Source organism: Desarmillaria tabescens, assembly GCF_030435595.1.
Source record: "Desarmillaria tabescens strain CCBAS 213 chromosome Unknown EV420scaffold_42, whole genome shotgun sequence".
Classification (NCBI taxonomy): Eukaryota; Fungi; Basidiomycota; class Agaricomycetes; order Agaricales; family Physalacriaceae; genus Desarmillaria; species Desarmillaria tabescens.
In genome coordinates, this window is record NW_026848341.1 from 327,137 (window position 1) to 346,188 (window position 19,052).

At 48.4% G+C, this 19,052-nt stretch overlaps 6 protein-coding genes across 6 annotated transcripts; 3 read left to right on the forward strand and 3 right to left on the reverse strand.

The window, feature by feature from the left end:
* On the forward strand, positions 1–777 carry EV420DRAFT_1567575 (uncharacterized protein). Its single transcript, XM_060474125.1, has 3 exons — positions 1–323; positions 376–525; positions 592–777. Exons 2-3 carry the CDS (start codon positions 397–399, stop codon positions 697–699), a joined length of 237 nt encoding a protein of 78 aa, XP_060326470.1. The 5' UTR covers positions 1–323; positions 376–396; the 3' UTR covers positions 700–777.
* A 582-nt stretch (positions 778–1,359) lies between these two features.
* On the reverse strand, positions 1,360–8,604 carry EV420DRAFT_1622314 (Not1-domain-containing protein; the record flags this gene model as incomplete). Its single annotated transcript, XM_060475794.1, is given in 20 exon segments — positions 1,360–1,389; positions 1,441–1,724; positions 1,773–2,388; positions 2,444–2,558; positions 2,616–3,209; positions 3,260–3,501; positions 3,554–3,850; positions 3,908–4,047; positions 4,097–4,226; positions 4,275–4,427; positions 4,477–4,707; positions 4,758–6,417; positions 6,471–6,650; positions 6,670–6,743; positions 6,793–6,993; positions 7,042–7,142; positions 7,162–7,507; positions 7,564–7,789; positions 7,844–8,424; positions 8,485–8,604. 20 exon segments carry the CDS (start codon positions 8,602–8,604, stop codon positions 1,360–1,362), a joined length of 6,321 nt encoding a protein of 2,106 aa, XP_060326471.1.
* A 548-nt stretch (positions 8,605–9,152) lies between these two features.
* On the reverse strand, positions 9,153–12,750 carry EV420DRAFT_1712427 (uncharacterized protein; the record flags this gene model as incomplete). The annotated part of the gene is made up of 16 exons (XM_060479649.1): positions 12,452–12,750; positions 12,337–12,403; positions 12,163–12,286; positions 11,858–12,112; positions 11,577–11,817; positions 11,214–11,523; positions 11,062–11,162; positions 10,817–11,012; positions 10,696–10,753; positions 10,531–10,647; positions 10,397–10,480; positions 10,144–10,344; positions 9,900–10,092; positions 9,546–9,849; positions 9,257–9,446; positions 9,153–9,204 (listed from the first exon to the last, which is right to left on the reverse strand). The coding sequence occupies exons 1-16, from the start codon at positions 12,569–12,571 to the stop codon at positions 9,153–9,155; spliced, it is 2,613 nt and encodes an 870-aa protein (XP_060326472.1). The 5' UTR covers positions 12,572–12,750.
* A 320-nt stretch (positions 12,751–13,070) lies between these two features.
* Positions 13,071–13,473, forward strand: EV420DRAFT_1647510 (translation machinery associated TMA7; the record flags this gene model as incomplete). The annotated part of the gene is made up of 5 exons (XM_060478047.1): positions 13,071–13,109; positions 13,163–13,262; positions 13,312–13,320; positions 13,373–13,400; positions 13,458–13,473. 5 exons carry the CDS (start codon positions 13,071–13,073, stop codon positions 13,471–13,473), a joined length of 192 nt encoding a protein of 63 aa, XP_060326473.1.
* Positions 13,474–13,801: 328 nt separating this feature from the next.
* Positions 13,802–16,794, forward strand: EV420DRAFT_856036 (WD40-repeat-containing domain protein). Its single transcript, XM_060483740.1, has 9 exons — positions 13,802–14,111; positions 14,162–14,265; positions 14,327–14,472; positions 14,528–14,717; positions 14,771–15,430; positions 15,481–15,600; positions 15,668–16,194; positions 16,253–16,360; positions 16,416–16,794. Exons 1-9 carry the CDS (start codon positions 13,809–13,811, stop codon positions 16,679–16,681), a joined length of 2,424 nt encoding a protein of 807 aa, XP_060326474.1. The 5' UTR covers positions 13,802–13,808; the 3' UTR covers positions 16,682–16,794.
* Positions 16,795–17,469: 675 nt separating this feature from the next.
* EV420DRAFT_1712449 (cAMP phosphodiesterases class-II-domain-containing protein) lies at positions 17,470–18,766 on the reverse strand (the record flags this gene model as incomplete). The annotated part of the gene is made up of 6 exons (XM_060479650.1): positions 17,470–18,139; positions 18,192–18,274; positions 18,348–18,393; positions 18,448–18,556; positions 18,608–18,666; positions 18,717–18,766. The coding sequence occupies 6 exons, from the start codon at positions 18,764–18,766 to the stop codon at positions 17,470–17,472; spliced, it is 1,017 nt and encodes a 338-aa protein (XP_060326475.1).
* Between the last annotated feature and the right edge of the window lie 286 nt (positions 18,767–19,052).

Genomic DNA, 19,052 nt, shown 5'->3' on the forward strand with positions numbered 1-19,052 from the left:
ACCCTGCAATGATCTCATATTTGTATGCAAGGCGGAGTCTGGATGTCGAGGCTAGATGATTTGTCTCTGCATTCCTCGGAACCCTATCCACTTATGGTGCTCGGATCTCGTTCCCCGCATTATTTAAATATTGTTCCATCTGATTGAGACAATTATTTATGAATCATTAACCGAGATGTTCTGCATATGACGACGGCTGTATCGCACTCGACTTCGTCTAGACAACTGCATCCCGTTGAGATATCAATTCCAGAATCTGTCTCGAGCATTCACCGACTGATGTATCCTAACCCGGTTTTTTCCTCGTACCCTGCCTTGGAGCCCTACAAAAGTGGACTGAGCTATGGCAATGGGCTTTCAGTACTCAGTACAAACCCCTCGATTCAAAGCACCCTGATGTCTAGCAGCGCTCTCTTCTCTCGTATCGGTACTACTTCCGCACAAGTCCTTCGCTCCTCTCGCGGTCCCCTTCAGCGCCGCTTTATCTGGAATCCTCAATATGTGCATCCACATACACACGTCGATGTACGCCTCCTAATATTAATTATCATCAATCAAACCAGTACTGATAAATATCCTTTCCCCAAACAGCACGTACCGTTCAATTATCTGAACAAGAAGTCATTCACCATCAAGTACTGGTCGTGTCTCGGTGCAGGCTTTGCTGTGCCCTGGATTGCCGTTGCCTGGCGATGGTGAGCCAACAGTCAATATGCTGACGGTCAAATCTAACCCAGACCGTCCTTCTTTCAAAGGTATAGACCAGGAGGCATCAAAAACCCTTAAGCCCGTGATAACTAATCCTGACCTCGCACGGCGGTCATGTCATGTAACTGGAACCATCAATTATATTTCAAGGAATGTAAAATAGTCATTTTTATTCGTACAAGCTGCTGGGAGTGATAACGAATCTGTAAAAAGATGACCTGTGCATAACTGCGCCAAGTAAGCTAGAGAATGAATTATAAAGTCAATGGATTATGAAGTCAATGAAATATATGGACGAGTGATATAACGTCATTCGCTCTTCAATACTGGCATCTCAATAAAACTTCCTTCCTTCCTTCCTTCCTTGTACCTGATCGAATGAGTGGAATACAAATAATATATTACTTCGTGGAAAGAATACAGAAGCTGCAATTTTTGGTGGCCAGGAAATCTGGAAAACAAGGTCATTGGGTTCGTGAAATACTCGTAATCAAAGCTCAGCTCTCACACCCTCTTCAACACTTGAAAACGGTGACAAATAATGTTACAATACACTGTGCAGGAGGAACAAAAGAAAACCCAGAATAAAACAGTTAAGACAGGAGATATATATATGCGTAGAGAGATAGCAAGAAGAATAGCGACAAGATTCTACTGTTGGGAGAAGATAGCCTTAGCAACCTGGTTATACTGTTAGATGGATACAAAAAGTACACGGGGATAAACACATACATTGTCGAGTAGGAGTCTAACCTCAGGAGCGATGTTGATGAAGTCCTTCGACCAGAAATCGTACTTCGGCGTATTACGAAGCAATTCGATAAATGTAGCCAGAGCTCCCCATGGGTGAGGCCGATGGACGATGAACCGTTCCAAAAGGACCTTGGTCAGTACCTCTCTGAAGCGCTCATCTTGTACTTCTAAGAAGAGGTGCAATAGTAGGCAGCTGAACCAATGTGTATGGGCATTAGGGTAGCGCAGATGTAGCACAATGGCACTTAGAAGGTGGTGCTGGCCTGTAAACGGTTGTTAATATCTTAACGACGACGATCAAGTGACCTTACCTTCAACGTCTAGGTTGGCGGCCAGGTATTGCAAAGCAATCGCACCAGGATCAGTGGGGGAGAACACACGAGATCCACTTCGAGACTTGATTTGGGCGACTGAGGAAACACCGATGTACATGACAAGGCTGTTGATGAAGGATAGGTTGTAGTATTCTCCGGACCCATCCGGAGTACCCGCCGGCATGATGTGTTCTTTCAGCGAAGGAAGCAACGTCGGTGACGCGCCTCGATTCAGCAGATACTGGTCGAGGAGAGCTTTCAGGTCACCGTTTTTCAGTCCGGAAGTGAATTCGGAGAGGATAGGAGGTATGATGCCCATCTCAGGGATAGACTCGAATGTTTGGCCACGGAGATGAGGATCAGGTAAGGTGACGGAAGCAGGGAACGAGCTGAGAATGATGTTACGGAGTTGGATGCATCGGGGAGGAATGGCGTCGCAGAGGGAGAAGTAATATTCGCTGAGGAACTCAGGGAAGTCGTGAAGCAGGACCAAAAGGATGCGAAGCGCGCCACGGTATAGGTCCCGTGAGGCATGCTGGAGATCCGCATCTCTCAGGAATGGCGAAAGGAATTTAAAGAGCGAGAGCAATAATTTATGGAACGCCGACCATCCCTGAAAACGGTAAGATTGTGCATAGGATTGATGAGTAGCATGCAGTGATACATACCTCACGATTTTCAGACTTGAGCAACTTCGGCATAAACAGTCTGTGAGAAATCAGGCACATCCACGAGAACGAGAAGCCAGGGAAGTAAGTAGGTTGTAAGGAGCTGAATGCGTCACTGATAATGCGATGAGACACAACACGTTGATGACAGGACAAATGAAGATAGGCCTACCTTATGGCCAAGAGCAACTGGAAGTATGCCGTACCCAAATGCGCTTCCATGGAATGAAAGTCATTGATCAGACTTGAGAAAAATCTGAAGAATGGTTTCTGCTGGAAGGACACGCCTTGGTCCTCATGCATATTAGCCAGCACAAGGACAAAGATAGACAGGATCTTGGTAAGATAATGGACCTTCGCTTGGTCATTATTGACACCCGAAGCATCCCCATGGTATTTGATCATGTATGAGATAAGCCTCGACATAGCATCCAAAGCTTGGAAGGCATGATGATAATCATTGTTCTGAACGCATTTCAGGTAGCTATTCACGCTAGATTCCGCGCAAACCCTGAAAAAGAGGGAAGACATCTCTTCGGCCTTGAGGATTCCCTGTTTCGTAAGCTGCGTGATGAAGGGAACGAAGCTCTTTTCCGGTGTATGAGAGCGTTGATATATGTTCACCCATTGTTGGAACCAGGCGAATAATTTTTCCCGTATCTGCTCTGTCTCGGGCTTGCCCGAAGGCTGGGGCACAGCAGGGGTCCCAGGACTAGGTCCAATAGGGCGTCGAGTTCCGATAATGTCGTCCAGCAATCGGTTCACTCTGGTCACCAAGATTAGTTCACGTCTAAAGTTGATAATTGAGCATCTTACTCTTCGTTGGCTCTACCCGCCTGGGCCAGCTGATTCAAAACCTCGATGGACAGGGCAAATTGGCTTTGCGTTAGGATCGGAGGTTCACTGAACAGACACTGCCGAATCAAACTGGCAGCGAAAAGAAGTAAACTGGGTCGGGGATCCGAAAACAAGGATTTGGCTAGCTGTTGATCTTGCAATGTGATGGGCACCAAACCACTACCCAAGAGTGTGACGGTGACCGGTACATTAAATTTACGCTGCAGAAGGTGTGAATTTCTGGAAAGAAACGAAGCCACGGGGAAGACAGACCTCATCTTCTGCATACAGGAGCCAGTTTATGGCTTCTTTGCCCACGTCCTCATATGTCCGGCAAAGCTGGTCTAATAACGTCACGTATACATCCCTGCCCAACTGTGTGGGTGTCTTGTAGAGTAGTTGGACAATTTTCTGAGACAGCAGCAGTGGTGTCTTTTGGCGATCAGCGCACTCCATACCAATAAAGACGACTTGTCGAACGAGATGCCGAATATCATGATTATGTGGGAGGGCAGCGAAGTTCTGAACAGGAATCTGGATCATAACAGCCTCCAGATCACGAGTGACAACCTAAAAGAAATATTTTTAGATCACTGGCCAAGGAGAATAGACAGTTAAATTGCTTACAGAAAAGCGGTTCATAGCTTCTTCATGGGTCAAATACTGTTGCTGGCTCATGAGCGCATCGGGAGCAGGTGAAGGAGTATACGGGTTGTAAGAAATTGTCGAACTGGGCCTACTTGTTGCGCGTCGCCTTGGATCAATCCCTGAAAGGAGGTGAGCGTCAATAGACGAAGACGACGTGGAATACCTAACCGAAGTCTTCATAGACAGAAGCTTGAGCGGCCTGGACGCCGGTGGGTCTGACTCGAAGCGGGTCTGGAAGAGAATTTGAGAAATTGTTATGTGGGACAGCAGGGTCCCAGAAACTTTGACCGTTGCGAAGCTAAAAGGGATGTATGAGATACGTAGAACCGTTGGACAATAGACCTACCTCGCGATGACGATGACGTGCTTCGTAGGCAGTAGCGAATGCATCGTCGACGTCAGTCACTGCGCGCTCCATTGCCGCTTTCTCAATCGCAGAACAGGCCGTGTCTAAATTGTCCTGTACGAGGATCAAAATGACTGCGTCCTGCTGTGCGACCTGCGAGAGTGTCAGTTATCAACACCTAATATCAATACCAATAACGAACCTCCTGGAAGCCGTGATCTGCCAGGTATGCACGCAGATGCGCCGCAAGATTACTTTTGAGCGGTTCCTTGCATGTTACCAGGGCTAAACTTCCTGCTAATTTCTGCCCCATCAGGTGGGCCGCCTTTCGAAGTTTGTCCTCATTTGGTTCCGAGGCGAAATCCTTGACCACCAGCTCTCTCGTTGATATCCCAGCGATAGTAACAGATCTCTCCACAACTGGTAAAATTATCTGATGGATATATGTTAGAACATCACGAAGACAGGAAAACAATGCCTCACCTCCCGAACAGACCTATCGACAGAAAGCTGGACGGACCTCTTGAACGCCGGGTTCAGATGTAGGGGGGCAAGCTGAGGGTTCACGTGCACGTGCATGGCAAGCGTTGAAAGAATTGATTCAATATGCGCACCCAGAACTCGTTGCGTATCTGCAGGACTAGTCGGACCAAGAGGAATAACTTGAGACTCAGCTCCGGGCACCAAGTGCGCAGAAGGGTCGTATCCTCCTCCAATGGGTAACGATTCAATATCGGGAACGTAATCCGGAAGTGGTGGACCTGCAAGCGTGTCTGTCATCGGTCTGTTACGAAGAACAGTCGTGGGTTCGATTGTTTCAAGGTTGATTTCGAGTGCAGTGCACAACAGCTCGATTTCAAACTTGAAGTTCAACCGCAGCTCCGCAAAGAAATAGAACTCTGCCAACAGACTGACTACAGCCATCAGCCAGGGGTTTGGAGGCTTGAAGACTCTAGACTTCGAGCATCCCTCAAGTGTTTTGCATACAAAGGGTATCGCAACAACCAGTCGCCCACTTTCGTATCCCTCGAGAAGGAGGTCTTTGAACGACAGGTTTTTGTACTTGATGGGAATATCACGAGCCAAAGTAATTGAGCCAAGCCATGACCCAACGTTTTTGAGAATGTTCCGTTCGGTTCCCGATTGCATCGACCGCTCCGAGTTAAGCATGCTCATGGACTTGACAAATGTTTCATGAAGGATAAACTTCGTGAGCAGCTTGGAATCCAATGCTTCAAGGAAGCGCAGGTAGAGACCATGATTGTTGGGTTCTGAACTGACTCGTTGATCCACCAAGTAGTTCGCAAACCACCTCGAGTATCCGTCGTCAAACAACTCCTTCATTTCGGTTAACTTGGCGTCGAAATTAGTCGGAGCCAAGTTATTAACAATGAAAAGGATTTTGTCAGACAATTCTTCCGGCGGTTGTTCAATCTGGCCTTCGATGTTGTCAGGGTGGATGGCGGTAAAAACGGGCAGCGGTTCGGCGGGAGGCCCAATCGACAGGGAGCGAATATCCCCATTGACAGTGCCATCCGCTGACGATGATACCAGATGCCGCTGGATGCTTGCAATTAGTTCTGGCTTTGCTTCGGCCAGCGCAGGGATTTCCACCAACTTTTCACACAACGGCCTCCATTCAGCTAGCCTGAACTCAAACCTATTCAAAGCTTGAACACCAAACTTGAAGAGATTTGTTTCAGGTGGACAAAGCAATGCATCCAAGACGTAGCGAATGGCGATGCCAAGTGGGATATAGTCAATGAGCTGATGCTGGATCAGTGAACCGAAAAGGTAGCCTGTCATCGACAACTCGCGAGCAGGGTAGTATGATTGGAAGAATTTGTATTCGTCGAATAGGAAGTGGAGCATGCAAGAAAAAACTTCATGGTCGCGGGTATTAGTGGATTCTTTGTGTCGTTGCAACATGGCGATGACTTCGTCGATGGTGATGTTCTCATCATACATCTGCTTGTAGATGCCATCGACCTCGGCCTCGATCTCGGTGGAATAGCTGACAACAGTAGAACCAGGTTCGACGTCAGAGCCGGGGATCAGACTCATAAGGCGGGGATGTATCTGAAGACAGGAGTTGCGAACTTCCACACTGCGGTGAAGGTCCTCTTCTTCCATTTGGCTAGTGCTACGATAAGATGTAAGCGAGGAAGCCTCTGATAGAAAATCACAAGCACAAACCTGTTACGAAGGACGCGAAGAATGATCGTGATTGTGCTAGCACTGAGAGACATTGTACGACTTTCCACTTGAGGGTCTGATATGCGCGTTGTCCTCTCATTAGCCATTTTGTCTTCGAGGAAGTCAACGACAGCGTGCAGGAACTCTCCCCCATGGTTAGTCACATTATCCTGCAAGCCACTTGTCGAGGTTCAGATACTCTCTCCGAGAAGCAAGGGCTGCGACATCAAGAGCGAACGCAAATGGACGAACTTCTAGGAGAGCCTCCAAAATCTGTTACAGATGTCAGTCATGAGATTGCAGTTGAAACTGAAAAGGGTACCTTGAGATCTTGCGCCACGTCAAGAATACGGGTGATATTGAGAGGATTTTCTTGATAGAAGTCTCGAAAAGCGCTTGTTAGGTATGTGGGTTCTATTTGCCATATCCTCATAAAGACCAATTGGTGATTCGGATGTCCGCCAAGGAACATTGTGAGGAGTTTACGCGAATATTCTGTCCGTATTTCATTCCAATTTTGGTCCTGACAGCGCATGAGATAAGACAATAGAAAGTGGTTCTGATCACTTACTGGAACTTGGAGGAGACCCATATGAACAAGCTCTGCGCTGATTTTGATGGCCTTGTCAAGCATTTCACGCACGCAATTCCTGATCTCAACAGACTCGGAGTCTGCTAACCGCACAAGAACCTTCAAAGAGCTCAAGGGAATTCCATGTGTGGCCTTGAACGTTTGCTGCAAGAGCCTTGATAGTCGGGCTGGCAACCGATACATCGTCAACAGTGACTATTCTGCGGCCAGGGAGCTGGACAAAGTTAAAGGTGTCGGCGGGGAGGGATAGAAGGGCGTCAAGGAGGCGGAGTTGATAGAGGGAGTTTGACCAGGTTGACCAGAATCCGGTGACGGCATGAGGCTCGCCGTCTCGTGGACAGCTCAGTAAGATAGCAATGAGAAGCTTCAGCGTGGCAGTATCAACGCCATGACGGTCTGGCCAGTCGAAGGACTTGATAACATTCGCCCAGTTGATATTAACAGGCTTGAAGCATATATCAGCACAAAAAAATAAAACTAAAAGATAGCATCGCAACATACAAAAGAAGAGAGCGCCCTAACAAGCGAAGAGACATCACATAGCGTTGTGCCTTCCGCCGCATGACGAGCTAGTGTTGACATCATTTCCACGACTTGAACATCAGTCGGTGGACTCGCTTCCGATATCCCAAACCGCACCAAGAGCGAGCGAACGACGTCAGGATCACTGGTTATTTCGGGTCCAAGTTGCAGAAGAAGCTGAACAGGTGTGGTGCCGGGAGGAAGGCTGACGACGGGGATTGAGCTCCTAGACGAGGAAAAGATACAAGAAGCTACACACCTTATGGTCGGAAGAATGCGATGAAGCATCGGTGTTACCGTTTCTTGCCCGTACTTGGTCTGTGCAGCGACAATCAGCGCGTTCCGCTCGGGATAATCCAAAATGAGGGATTCCAGAGGAAGATCCGACAGCAAGTTCGACAGTAGCTTCGCCACCTGGTTAGGCGACAAATCCGCGTGGTCAAACGACGGATTCGCGCGATATAGAGTAGCCGCTGCCTCCTTCAGCTCTGATTTTATGACAGCAACAGCCTGGCTTGCGAGGTCTTTGCGAGTGGCGGAAGCCACGGACGATGCAAGAACGAGACGCTCGAGCGGGCGAAGGCCGATGCGATCCACGAAGCGAAGGAAATCAAAGTTCCTGAAGACGTCGCCTTCGCCTTTGTCGATGCCGTCGCGGAAACGGTCAGCGAGAAAAGGGTCGCGCGCGAGACGTTGGGTTTCCTGGACAAGAAGTCGAAAAGTGAGGGAGGTGGAGGCGTCAAAGGCAGGGGGTGGGCCGGCAGCAAGTCGGGACTGGGAAGCAACGATTAACCGACGGATGAAATGAAGGTAAGTGTCTATTCCATGCTGTTCCGAGAGCTGTTCGAATTTTCGTCCATTTAGAAGCAGGATACCAACTAAAAAGCATAACAAACGCACCGAACGAATTTCCACCTGATTCCGCTCAAAGTTTTCCTCAGTCAGTGTCGATAGAAGAAAAACAATCTGGGCTTTGACGATGGTGTGGATGTTGGTCGTACTGGTAGGCGGATTGTCCATGTGGGACCTGGACGGGGTCACCGAGCGCCGTTGAGCGTTTCCGTGACCGGTCGCCGTTTTTGAAGGAGGAATGGTAGCAGGATTGAGGAGATATATAAGGAGAAAGTCGAGGTAGCAGCGTGGACGTCGCTGTTCACGATGAGTAGCGTTTGCAAATTCGGGCGGAGTTTAGAAATGCTGGCTGACGCAGTCTCCCTACCACATCATGTCGACGAAAATGGCGGGTAGCTCTTCCGAGACATTAAGCTGCATTCCTACAGCTGGATCTCACCTTTGTTGACTCAGTTCTGATATTTTTATCTATATATGTGAGGGGTATTCTGACTTGTTATCTACATTCTACGTCGTCAAACATTAATCAAACAGCTATCATTGGCAGGATCAATATACGAGCACGACGAGCGTTAAACAGTAGTCTGAGTGGTAGAAATCAAATACTGTGCGTCATTCGGCGTCGATGAACGGTCTGTAGTGCTTGGGATCGTAATTACACAGATGTAGTATCATAGTTTACGTTACATACAAATGACCTACCGACCGTTCCATTTTCAACTCGTCCAGGACATCGGGTCGTTCCAACTCCAATCGTTACCCCACACTCTATACCGGGACTGTTAGCATGAGCACAAGTCAAGCTTTTTGATAAACTTACCCTGCACCCATCACACCTCCGGCACCTTGGGAATCTGCCAGAGGTCCAACGATCAGCCAGTCCGGTACAGGGATACCAGTACGGACTGGGAAAAGCCGTGCAGCCCTTTCCAAACCAGCTGCATCCGTAGACTGTATCATCACCATATTGCCATCCGCATTCATAGGATGCGAATGTAGAAACAGTAACCCTAAAGGATTTCAATCTACGTTGCGATCACAATATGATGCAAGTGTATCCTACCTATTCCCGGCTCATTCCAAAGGTTGTTGCGGGGCGAAGCATGGACGAATTTGATAACCGTTGGCTTCAAATGGTGTTCTCTTATTCAGCGTGAAAGACGCTGAAGCTTCATTCCCAATGGCGACGATATTTCCATGACTCAGAATATCAGGGTCAAAAGCCTCTGAGCTTCGTATTATCTCTGTATCCAGTCGATGATACAGCCCCAGATCATGGGCGATCCGCCGTGCAACTGAAAGCTCTTGAGGGTATGTCGCAGTGTCGTCTGGTATCACGAGTACGATGGGGCCATCTGATGACAAAACGGCCTGCATGCGCCCTGATAACTGTATCTCACTATGGTTTGATGTCTGCGGTAGGTGGTAAGTTACGAGGGATCGGAGACATCAAGTAGCGTTACCTTCCACACTTTAGGCTCCACAGCTTCAAAATGTATGATCCCTGCTTTGTCTTTATTGATATGCACCTTCGCGTTGTCCACGTAGGCCGTCGAAATATTGTATACGGTAGTGTCGACTGAAAACCGTCGCAGATTTGAAGTGTGAATTCTGACGGACAGATCACTTGTACGTTCCACACGAAGGCGTCCTAACCTGAATCATTGTCAAAACATTGGTATATGGAAAGGATATAATTTACTATACCTCCCCGGAATAGTCAAAGCAACGATACGCCATCCATGTAAAGAGTCGCTCTCTATGGGAACCGACACAGTCAGCGTGAACTTGCTCGAAGGTGATGTAATCGCAGGATAAGACGCGATAAGGTCATCTATGAAGGTCGTAACTTGGGTATTGTTGAACACGGTGGAATACCAGTGGCCCTGGCCAGCGTCCTCGCGATATCTACAGAAACCTTAAGGGAAAGAGACGAATGTGCCCGAAAAAAAACACGAACGTTACGTTGGCAGCTGGATCCCAGGTTTCCAAAATGCCAGCTGCTTCTCTACTATGCCAAACAGGAACATTGTTGTCATTTCCTCTGTTGGATCATAAGCGCTTGTTGCTCGGACAAGATACTAGCAATCATACCCGTGAATCGCAAGAACAGGAGTGTCAACCAAGTTCGTCAAGAATAAATCATTGTTATCGGGTGTTAAGGATGTTTCCAATACAGAGAGAAGGATGGGATCAATAAATCGGGCAGATCTGAGCGACTGTAAGCAGAATAAAATACATCGGATATAAAATAATTACCTCGAGAGCGTCAGAGGGACGTAGGACTGAGATTTGATGTATGCCGCAGCCGGAATAACTGTATGTACGATGTTAGTGAGCCCAAAGTGCTGTAGTTCGAGTTTAAAGGAAAGGTACTGACCTCCAAGAACCCTATCAGGATACCTCGATGCAATGTACCAAGCACCCTGGCCTCCATTAGAGTGTCCCAGTATGATAGCAGGGATATTCGGCTCGAGTTTCCAGGGAAGCCATGCCTTATTAGCTGCCAAAATTGCGACCAGGGCGTCAAGAGACGCCCAAGTGTCTTTGGTACTAGGTCCGTGCCAATCAAGTCCCTACAAAGCAACGGTGAACGATAAGAGACGCTGCATTGGATCCACGCACCCACGACGTCCTTCCCGTCGGAATGACAAACCAGGAATACGAGTTCCGAGGCAAAGCGTCAGCCCAGAACGACTGATCCACAATGTCAACGCCAGCACCATCTTCACATTGAGAATTGAGTAATGTGACGTTAGGGAATTGTTAAAACCTACGAAGGGCCAATATAGGAGGCTTTGGAGGTCCAGAACACCTGGGCGGCAACGCAGTGAAAACAGTTGGCATCGATCTAGCATAGAAATAAGACCCTTTGATGGGTGAATACACCGACTCCATCCAACCAGAGAGTTGATTCACTGGTAGGGACTCGATTGTTACTATGGTCTCAGAGGCACCTGATGTCAATGTGAGCTTCAGGTCAATGGATGCCCGGTTGAAAGGTCGCGTCTGGGTTATTTGGACTGGGACAATACGAGTTTGTCCTTCGGCTATTCGAGTAGGTCGAACAAGAGTCAAAGTCAAGCCCTGACGGAACGTAAGAGAGTGTACAATTGGCAGAGAATGTCGAGCTCGTTTACCGAGGAGGAATCTGTTGACACATCTGTAACAGTCCACCAACCATCAACGCTTCGCAACCCGATGCCAATGGCGTTTCCAAAGGCGAAGTTATCTACGAAATCACAAATGACGTCTTGTGTAGTCTCTCGAATTACACTGCCGAGATCGTCATCAAATTTCACGGAAAGACTGATGCTTTGGACAGGAATTTCACGATCTTGAGTATGTGGGTCTCCGAACAATCTGATCTCATAATCCCCGCTTATGAAGATGTCATAATGGGTTACGGAATCAGTTCGACGGGGTTGTAGGCAGAGGAGCTTGCTGTGGTAGAGATCGTTCCATTGCATAGATGTTCCCAGAGTACCATTGAGGTTCTCTTCTTCCGTTCTTGGGAAGAATTGTAAAATAGGACCCTTGAATGAGCTGTACGAGCAGGTGTGGAACAGGGGTCGACTTTGAAGGATTTATTGGAGGGTGGACTGTGAGCGTAGAGCGAAGCACAGCGTGATGTTGCAATGCAGCCCATCCCTCTGTTGCGCGAAGGGATTCCCATCTTTCACGGCATTGTCAGAGTGTTCCTTATGAGCAGTATAACGCGCATACCTTATGTCTGGAAACGATATTTCAATGTCGCCAGCATCTTTGAGAACTACAGAACTCCATGCAACCCTTCCGCCATCTGCATAAGAGGATGGCCAAGTCTTGGCAAAGTTAATTGGCTCTGATACTAGACATCATTCAGCTCCAATGCTCATGTTGATGCTTCAATGCACTTACAATTCAAAGGGAAAGAAGGCGAGATAAATTGTTGTTCTCTAGCTTGTATTGGGAAAGGACCTAGGACCTTGAGATGGTAAGATGCGTGTGCTAGCTACAAATCCGGGACGCTTACATCCCAATGCTTTGAGACCTCAACAGTCCATTTGGATTCGGAGCTAAAGGTACTTTGCCTAGTAGCATATGCCGACAACATGCTGGCGAAACAAAAGACGGTCTGAGTGAGTGGACGCATCGCACCATTTCTGGTCAAGGAGAGGTTCGAAATCGCGTCGTCACATTCGGGCCGTAGTTGGCCCGGGTTACCGAAATGTTGGTACGATTTTGATCTTTCATGCTACTACCACGCATACGACCACACTTTCAACAGGATAGCTCTGATATGAATAGTGACGGAAGAATCCAGACTCATATAGGAAAATTTTAATGGATCATGTCTTGATCCTTGAAGTGAGTGCAAGTACTTATTCAATAGGGTAGGGAGCCTAGAAATCTTAAAAAGTCCCTCTTGAGTTTTCCCTGCCACTCGCAGTTCTTTGCATCAAATTACGGCTCTGCTCTGGATTTTTCGACCTCAAGGTCTGTGCTCTCGGCGCAATCGCGACGCGTCCATTACTTTAAGAACGCTGTATAGCCACTTGGGCACGTGCCCATTTACGGCCGTGCGGCTCAGAAATCGATGTCCCCTTTGCAGAAGCTTTCATCGATTCATCACCTCTTGTACTTGGATAACAATGTCAGGCAGACAAGGTGGAAAGCTCAAGCCTCTTAAGGTGAATGCAGCGCTTTGGAAATGCAGGATCTTTGTTATTGATGCACTATCCAGGCGCCGAAGAAGGATAAGAAAGAGGAAACGGAGGACGAGATCGCCTTCAAGGAAAAGAAGAAGGCTGAAGCAGATGCTTTGAAAGCTGCCCGTGAGAAAGGTGTGTCGTTATCGACGCTATCACCTACTTATTCTGACATGAATTACAGCACTGAAAGGTCCGTGCGACTAGAATGGACTCGAAATTTTTATCTTTAACATAATATCTAGGTGGAGCCCCCGGTGGTGGCATCAAGAAGTGAGCATGCCAAGAGTAACCCGCCCTCCGTAAAATGTATACTGATCCTGTCCCAAGGTCTGGCAAGAAATAAACGGTAACGAGAATATACCGTTACCATTCTAGAGACAGAAATGAAGGGCCAGCCTACCTGTAGACTTGTAAATTTCCGGCATTGAGTCATAGTTGTTGTGTATCGTTCCATGCATGAGCATGAACGTAAGAGTTCGAACCGAAAACTCTGGACAGACCGTGACGCCGCTCCAAATGCAGACAGTGTTTCTATATATTTTTGTATACTCCCTCGTCAACCTGTACGATGAGCAAAGATTATTTTTCGGTTATAGAATGAGGGGTGAAGGTCCCCTTATCGTGGTCGAAAGACTTCGGTCGAGGTGGTCGCCGGGTTTGGCAGTGTTTGACTGATGCATGGATTCGAAAATCACACCTCCACCTCAGAATATCTCGTCCACCTCCGTCCCTCATTATATTCAACTTCCCATGTTGGGTCCTTTGCAAGGTCTCCAGCCTAATAACCAGCAGCAGAGCCAGCAGCAGCAGTCTGTCCAACAGCAGCAGCAACAGCAAGGGCCTCAGAATTCCATTCCACCGCCGCCTCCCCAGAATGGCCAGGATTATACGCTTTCAAGTGTACTGCACTTTTTGCAGACAGAATGGAGGAGATATGAGCGTGACCGTAACGAGTGGGAGATTGAACGAGCAGAAATGCGGGTGCGTTGGCGGTCGTGTCTTTTTTGGCGCGTTTCTCATCTCTCCCACAGGCAAGAATTGCTCTGCTAGAAGGCGAACGACGTTCCTTCGATAACGTGAAGCTCGACCTTATGCGTCGTATCAAAATGCTCGAATATGCCCTACGATTGGAACGGTCAGTCTCGCTGCTGTCCTGCTCACTCGCGTAGCATTCAATTTTTCGGGTTCTCTTTTAGCTCCAAACAGCTTTCCGGTTCCTCATCTCAATCCATACCCTCATCGAAACTGGCTACTCTTCAGAGCCAGACAGTCTCATCTTCCCAGAAGGAGGACGCCCAGAGCCACAAGGAAGAAAGCAGCGGCAGTTCACCAAGGAGTGACGGTGCGCACGTTGCGTGTTTAATTCGTCTCGTTCTGACCCTAAGAACCTATGCTAGACTCTCCATTGCCTGATACTCGCCTTCCCAACGGTGTACCGTCCGTCGGCACTTCCGGAAGACCAGCATCATGGGGTGGTTCAAATTGGGCCAACGGACCCTCAGCTGGAACTTCAGCCGCTGCCCTTGGAAAGCCACCTCCTGGACGTGATCCTAAGAGCAGGGCGCGCAGTAGAGAATATTTGAAGCAGTACGTGGCATTACTGAAACTTTAGAGCTCCCGTGCTCATATATTACCTCCAGATGCCTTCAAGAAATTTCGTATCTAACATCACCGCAAGCAATGAACCCTCTTCCTAACCGGCCTCTACTGAACAACCCGACCATGCCACTCTCATTACCAAACGTCCCCTCTTTTGAACAGATTCCATACAACGGGCGACCACGCAAAATACTCCCCTCAGACGGCGGTAATCTTCTGAATGGAATTAATCTCATATCCGGTCCTTCTTCTGCACCAGCAACCTCAGGACCACAGATACCCCCTCTCGAACGTAATAATCCTCCTGGGTCTGGAATCCTCCCTCAACACATTTCGCCTCCACCTTCTATTCCTCAGCCTCCACCACAAGCTGCAGGTCCCTCACAGCCTCCAGTCCCGCTTCCAGTGACGCAAAATGAAAGCGATCGGGAAGTAGAATCGGAGCCTCGGCAGCTCACTGCCATATTCCGGCCAGATGACGCTGGAGAGTGGAAGGAGAAACTTCGGCTTTCACATGAAGCCTCTGAACAAGCTAGACTTGCCAGAGAGGGCCAAAATGGAAATGGAAGCCTATGGGATCGAAGAAACTTGGAAGAAGAAGAACTTAAGGAGGAGGATGGTGACGTTGAGGACGATGAGTCAACGGAAGTCGGTGAAGGTGAAGGAAACAAGACCTGGAAGGTGAAACGAACGTTGAGAAAGTACGCGTGCAAAAGACCGCCTTTTGTTTGAGAGACTGATCTTGTTGCAGTCACCTGGATGCCGTACGAGCGCTTGCTTTCCATCCAACAGAACTGTGTCTAGCTACAGGAGGCGATGACTGCACTGTAAAGATATGGCGAATGGATGTTACTGGGCTGGCATCATCTGCGTACGTCTACTTTCATCACCGTCTCGTCTCCTGACACTCATGTGGTCCTGATTTTTTGAACCCACAGTGCACGGCCGACCACGGAGGTGGAGCCTCAACTTACCCTTCGCGGACATTCTGCAGCGATCACAAGGCTAATACATTCACCATCAAAACGTCTTCTGTATTCGGCGTCATTAGATTCATCAATACGTGTGTGGGCGCTACCTCCTGCATCGCACACGACGTACGCTCCATACGATGAGACGCGCTCCAGGGGCGAGTTAATCGGACACACGGACGCAGTATGGGATCTAGCACTAGTTCGCGACGAAACAACCCTCATCAGCTGTGGTGCCGAAGGTGCCGTAAAAGTGTGGGACGTTAGCAAGCAGACTGGCGGTGGTCACCTGAAACTAAGCTGGGGTTGGTCTGGCTTGGAGAGCACTAGCAGCGACGGCCTCCAAGAAGACGCCGAGTTCGGTGCCACGGCAGTCGAGGCGATAAAGTCTGACCTGAAAAAGGTCGCTGTTGCTTATCAAAACGCGGTTGTCAAGATCTTTGAGATCGAAACAGGGAAAGAGGTTTCCCGACTGCAGAGTGACAGTACATATGGTAGGAAATCTATGCCACTCCGTCTAGCATGATCTGAGCTGAGCTCACAATTCAACAGATGGGACTCCCTCGACTCAGGTCAATCGGATAGCCTCACATCCGACCATGTCATTACTGGTCACCGCCCACGAGGACAAGTATTTCAGGATCTTCGACATCACCACAGGTATGTAGTCCTCAGTCTATATAATTCGGGCAGTTCCTTAAGATATGTGGCTCAGGTCAATGTACACACTCCATGCTTGCCCACCTGGACGGAGTAACATCCTTAGCGATTGATCCCTCGGGGTTTTCTCTCGTTTCAGGGAGTCACGACTGTTCTATTCGATTCTGGGATCTACTGGGATCCCGTGCATGTGTTCAGGAGATAACGGCACATCGAGAAAAAGCTCGCGAGGGTGTCCTCGACGTCGAATTCCATCCTTCCCTTCCTTTCATGGCGAGTGCCGGTGCAGACGGGGTAATAAAACTATACGCATCGTCGTAACGATCTTTTTGCTCTCATTGCTTTCAATGGTGGAAAATAATGCCCCATAGCGCTTGCTAATAGATTTGGTTACGATCATAGCACTCTGAAGGACGGGAATTTGTCTCTCTGTTAGTACATATTGTTCTTTTTTTTCTCTTCTTTTACTTTTTTTTACTATTTGTCATTCTTGTATGTATCGTTTTTTGATCATGACTTGTTATGACGGATCTGAACGGCTTGTTGGATGCTTCACTCGTTGATGATGCAAAAACAAACCGGAGTTGTGATGCAACAGGCATTGCTAAATAGGAAGGCGACAAATGCTGAACGTCAGAGAAGCGTCCTCCATCGCGACGAGTGTTTAATTTTGAACATTGCCTGCCCGGCGTAGTAAGCCTAAGATGAGAAGAACTTGACAATCAAGATGAGCATCATCCCGGAACACACTAGGGCAGGGCAGTTATACTAATGCCGACTATTGCAGAGTCCCAACATCTGTCGGATCGTGGCGTTCACGAAACACTGAGGTTTATCGATATTAACCCCGGCTAAGACGATCTCCAGGCATCCGATTCGTGTTTCTATAGATTGATGGCAATGAACAGGCTAGAATATCCGGAAGACCAGCATCAAAATTGTAGGAAAATAGTGTAGGCAATCTTGTTCAAAAAGTCGAAATGGCTAAGGATACATCAAGGGCTAGATATACAAAGCTAGGGTCAATAAATACTTGCTATTCAATTTCGAACGGGGATATATGGAGATGTGTGTGTCAGGTCTATCGTGACATTCATAAGGCTAGATGATCAATTGCATTGAGCCATGCTACCTGAAGCAGGAAGCGGGAAACACTCACTGATATGTATACCCTGTTCTGCGGCGAAGATCTGGAGTCCTAACCCCTTTGGTTCGATGAGTTTCCTCACTTGGTCGACAATCTTGGCCCTAAGATTCTGTGCACCATCCTTGACGTCCTTGCAATGGATGATATATATACGAACGCCGTTCAAAACCCCTCTGGCGCCAGTGTCCACCGAGTTCCTCTTTGGCTTCTTCCGCTGTGGCGAACTGTCTGAGCCTGAGGCATAACCCTTCCGAATTTTCACCGCTTCCACCTCCTTTGCTAGCGACTCCAGCTCGTCGACGAGATGCTCAGGACTGAGATGGCCAAACAGCAGGTTATTTGGACGTCCCTTCTCCCAAGAGCATTCGATGAAAATAGTAGATAGGACTTCTGGAATCTTTGATGCCGCTTCTTTCCAGACTTGCTTGTTCTGGGCTTTTTTGGCGATGCTATCTGGCTCGACATCACCGAAAAAGAGAAACTCTTTTTTAGACGTGTCATGACGAATGAAGAACGCGGACGATTGATATACGGCGTTGGATTCATCGAGACCGTGATTCAGCAAGAAGGTGCGTACGGAAACGGAGGGAAATATGGTATGGTATGCCCCAGATGGTAAATCCAATGGTAGGCTGCAGCAACATGAGCTAAATTTTCACGGACGGGAGATGTCCGAACACTCACTCCTTGTACAGCAGCTTGTTCTCGTCATCGTCGTCCTTCCATGAGGCTAGATTAGGCCAGATACGACCATTGAACAGGCCTTCCTAGGCCGAGCAATGTTTGTCGAGTAGCGTATAAATGTTTCCGAGGACCAGAGAGAGAACCGGCGGATATAACAAGACTATTGACGTGGTCTAGATGTGCATGGGTAATGAGAAAGCACCTAAGGATGGGTACATTGAGTTGGTGGACGCGAAACAGGCGGATGCATACGGACCGGACATAGGAGTAAATCTTGGCAACGGAATACGGGCCCTGATCGCGTTCCGAGCTGAAAAGGGATGGCGTCTCCGCGAGAATGTGGCTGAGGGCGCCCTGCCCTGAACCTGGAGGCCACTTAGAATTTGGACCGGTCGATACAAGGTACTGGTACGTACCAGCCTCCAGAGCAATAATACCGTCCTCCCAACGCGAATCGTAAGGTTTGAGGAGGTAGCTGCACGGATAAGCAAGGCAGATAGAGTCGACGTGACAACCAGGACATACCCGGACAAATTTGTCTCATCTGGACCGCCCCCACAGCCCACGACGACCATGTCGAAGGCAGGCATAAGCACAAGCAAAGTATGAGGGTACGGTGAGCCTCTTGGACCTTTTATATGGCAGGAGCAGACGGTATACGGGGTAAGAGGGCAACTGAGAAAATGATAGATAGAAGAGGCTATGCCGTTGAGCACCAGGAGGCGTCGAAGATGATGGTCTCAGATCAGCAGGAACCGTCAGTGCCTTGACAAACGGTATTGTTCAGTCTTGACCACTGCCAACGCGAGGAACAATGGCTGTCATTCGCGCGCGGTACAGCACATTGTGAAGGGAAGAGGC

What these genes read in the sequence shown, in the direction of transcription:
- EV420DRAFT_1567575 (XM_060474125.1), top strand. Translation starts at nt 397, where the DNA reads ATGTCTAGCAGCGCTCTCTTCTCTCGTATCGGTACTACTTCCGCACAA. An exon ending in ATCCACATACACACGTCGAT is followed by an intron (nt 526 to 591) that starts GTACGCCTCCTA and finishes TTCCCCAAACAG; the next exon opens with CACGTACCGTTCAATTATCT.
- EV420DRAFT_856036 (XM_060483740.1), top strand. Translation starts at nt 13,809, where the DNA reads ATGGATTCGAAAATCACACCTCCACCTCAGAATATCTCGTCCACCTCC. An exon ending in TATGCCCTACGATTGGAACG is followed by an intron (nt 14,266 to 14,326) that starts GTCAGTCTCGCT and finishes GTTCTCTTTTAG; the next exon opens with CTCCAAACAGCTTTCCGGTT. An exon ending in GCAGAGTGACAGTACATATG is followed by an intron (nt 16,195 to 16,252) that starts GTAGGAAATCTA and finishes ACAATTCAACAG; the next exon opens with ATGGGACTCCCTCGACTCAG.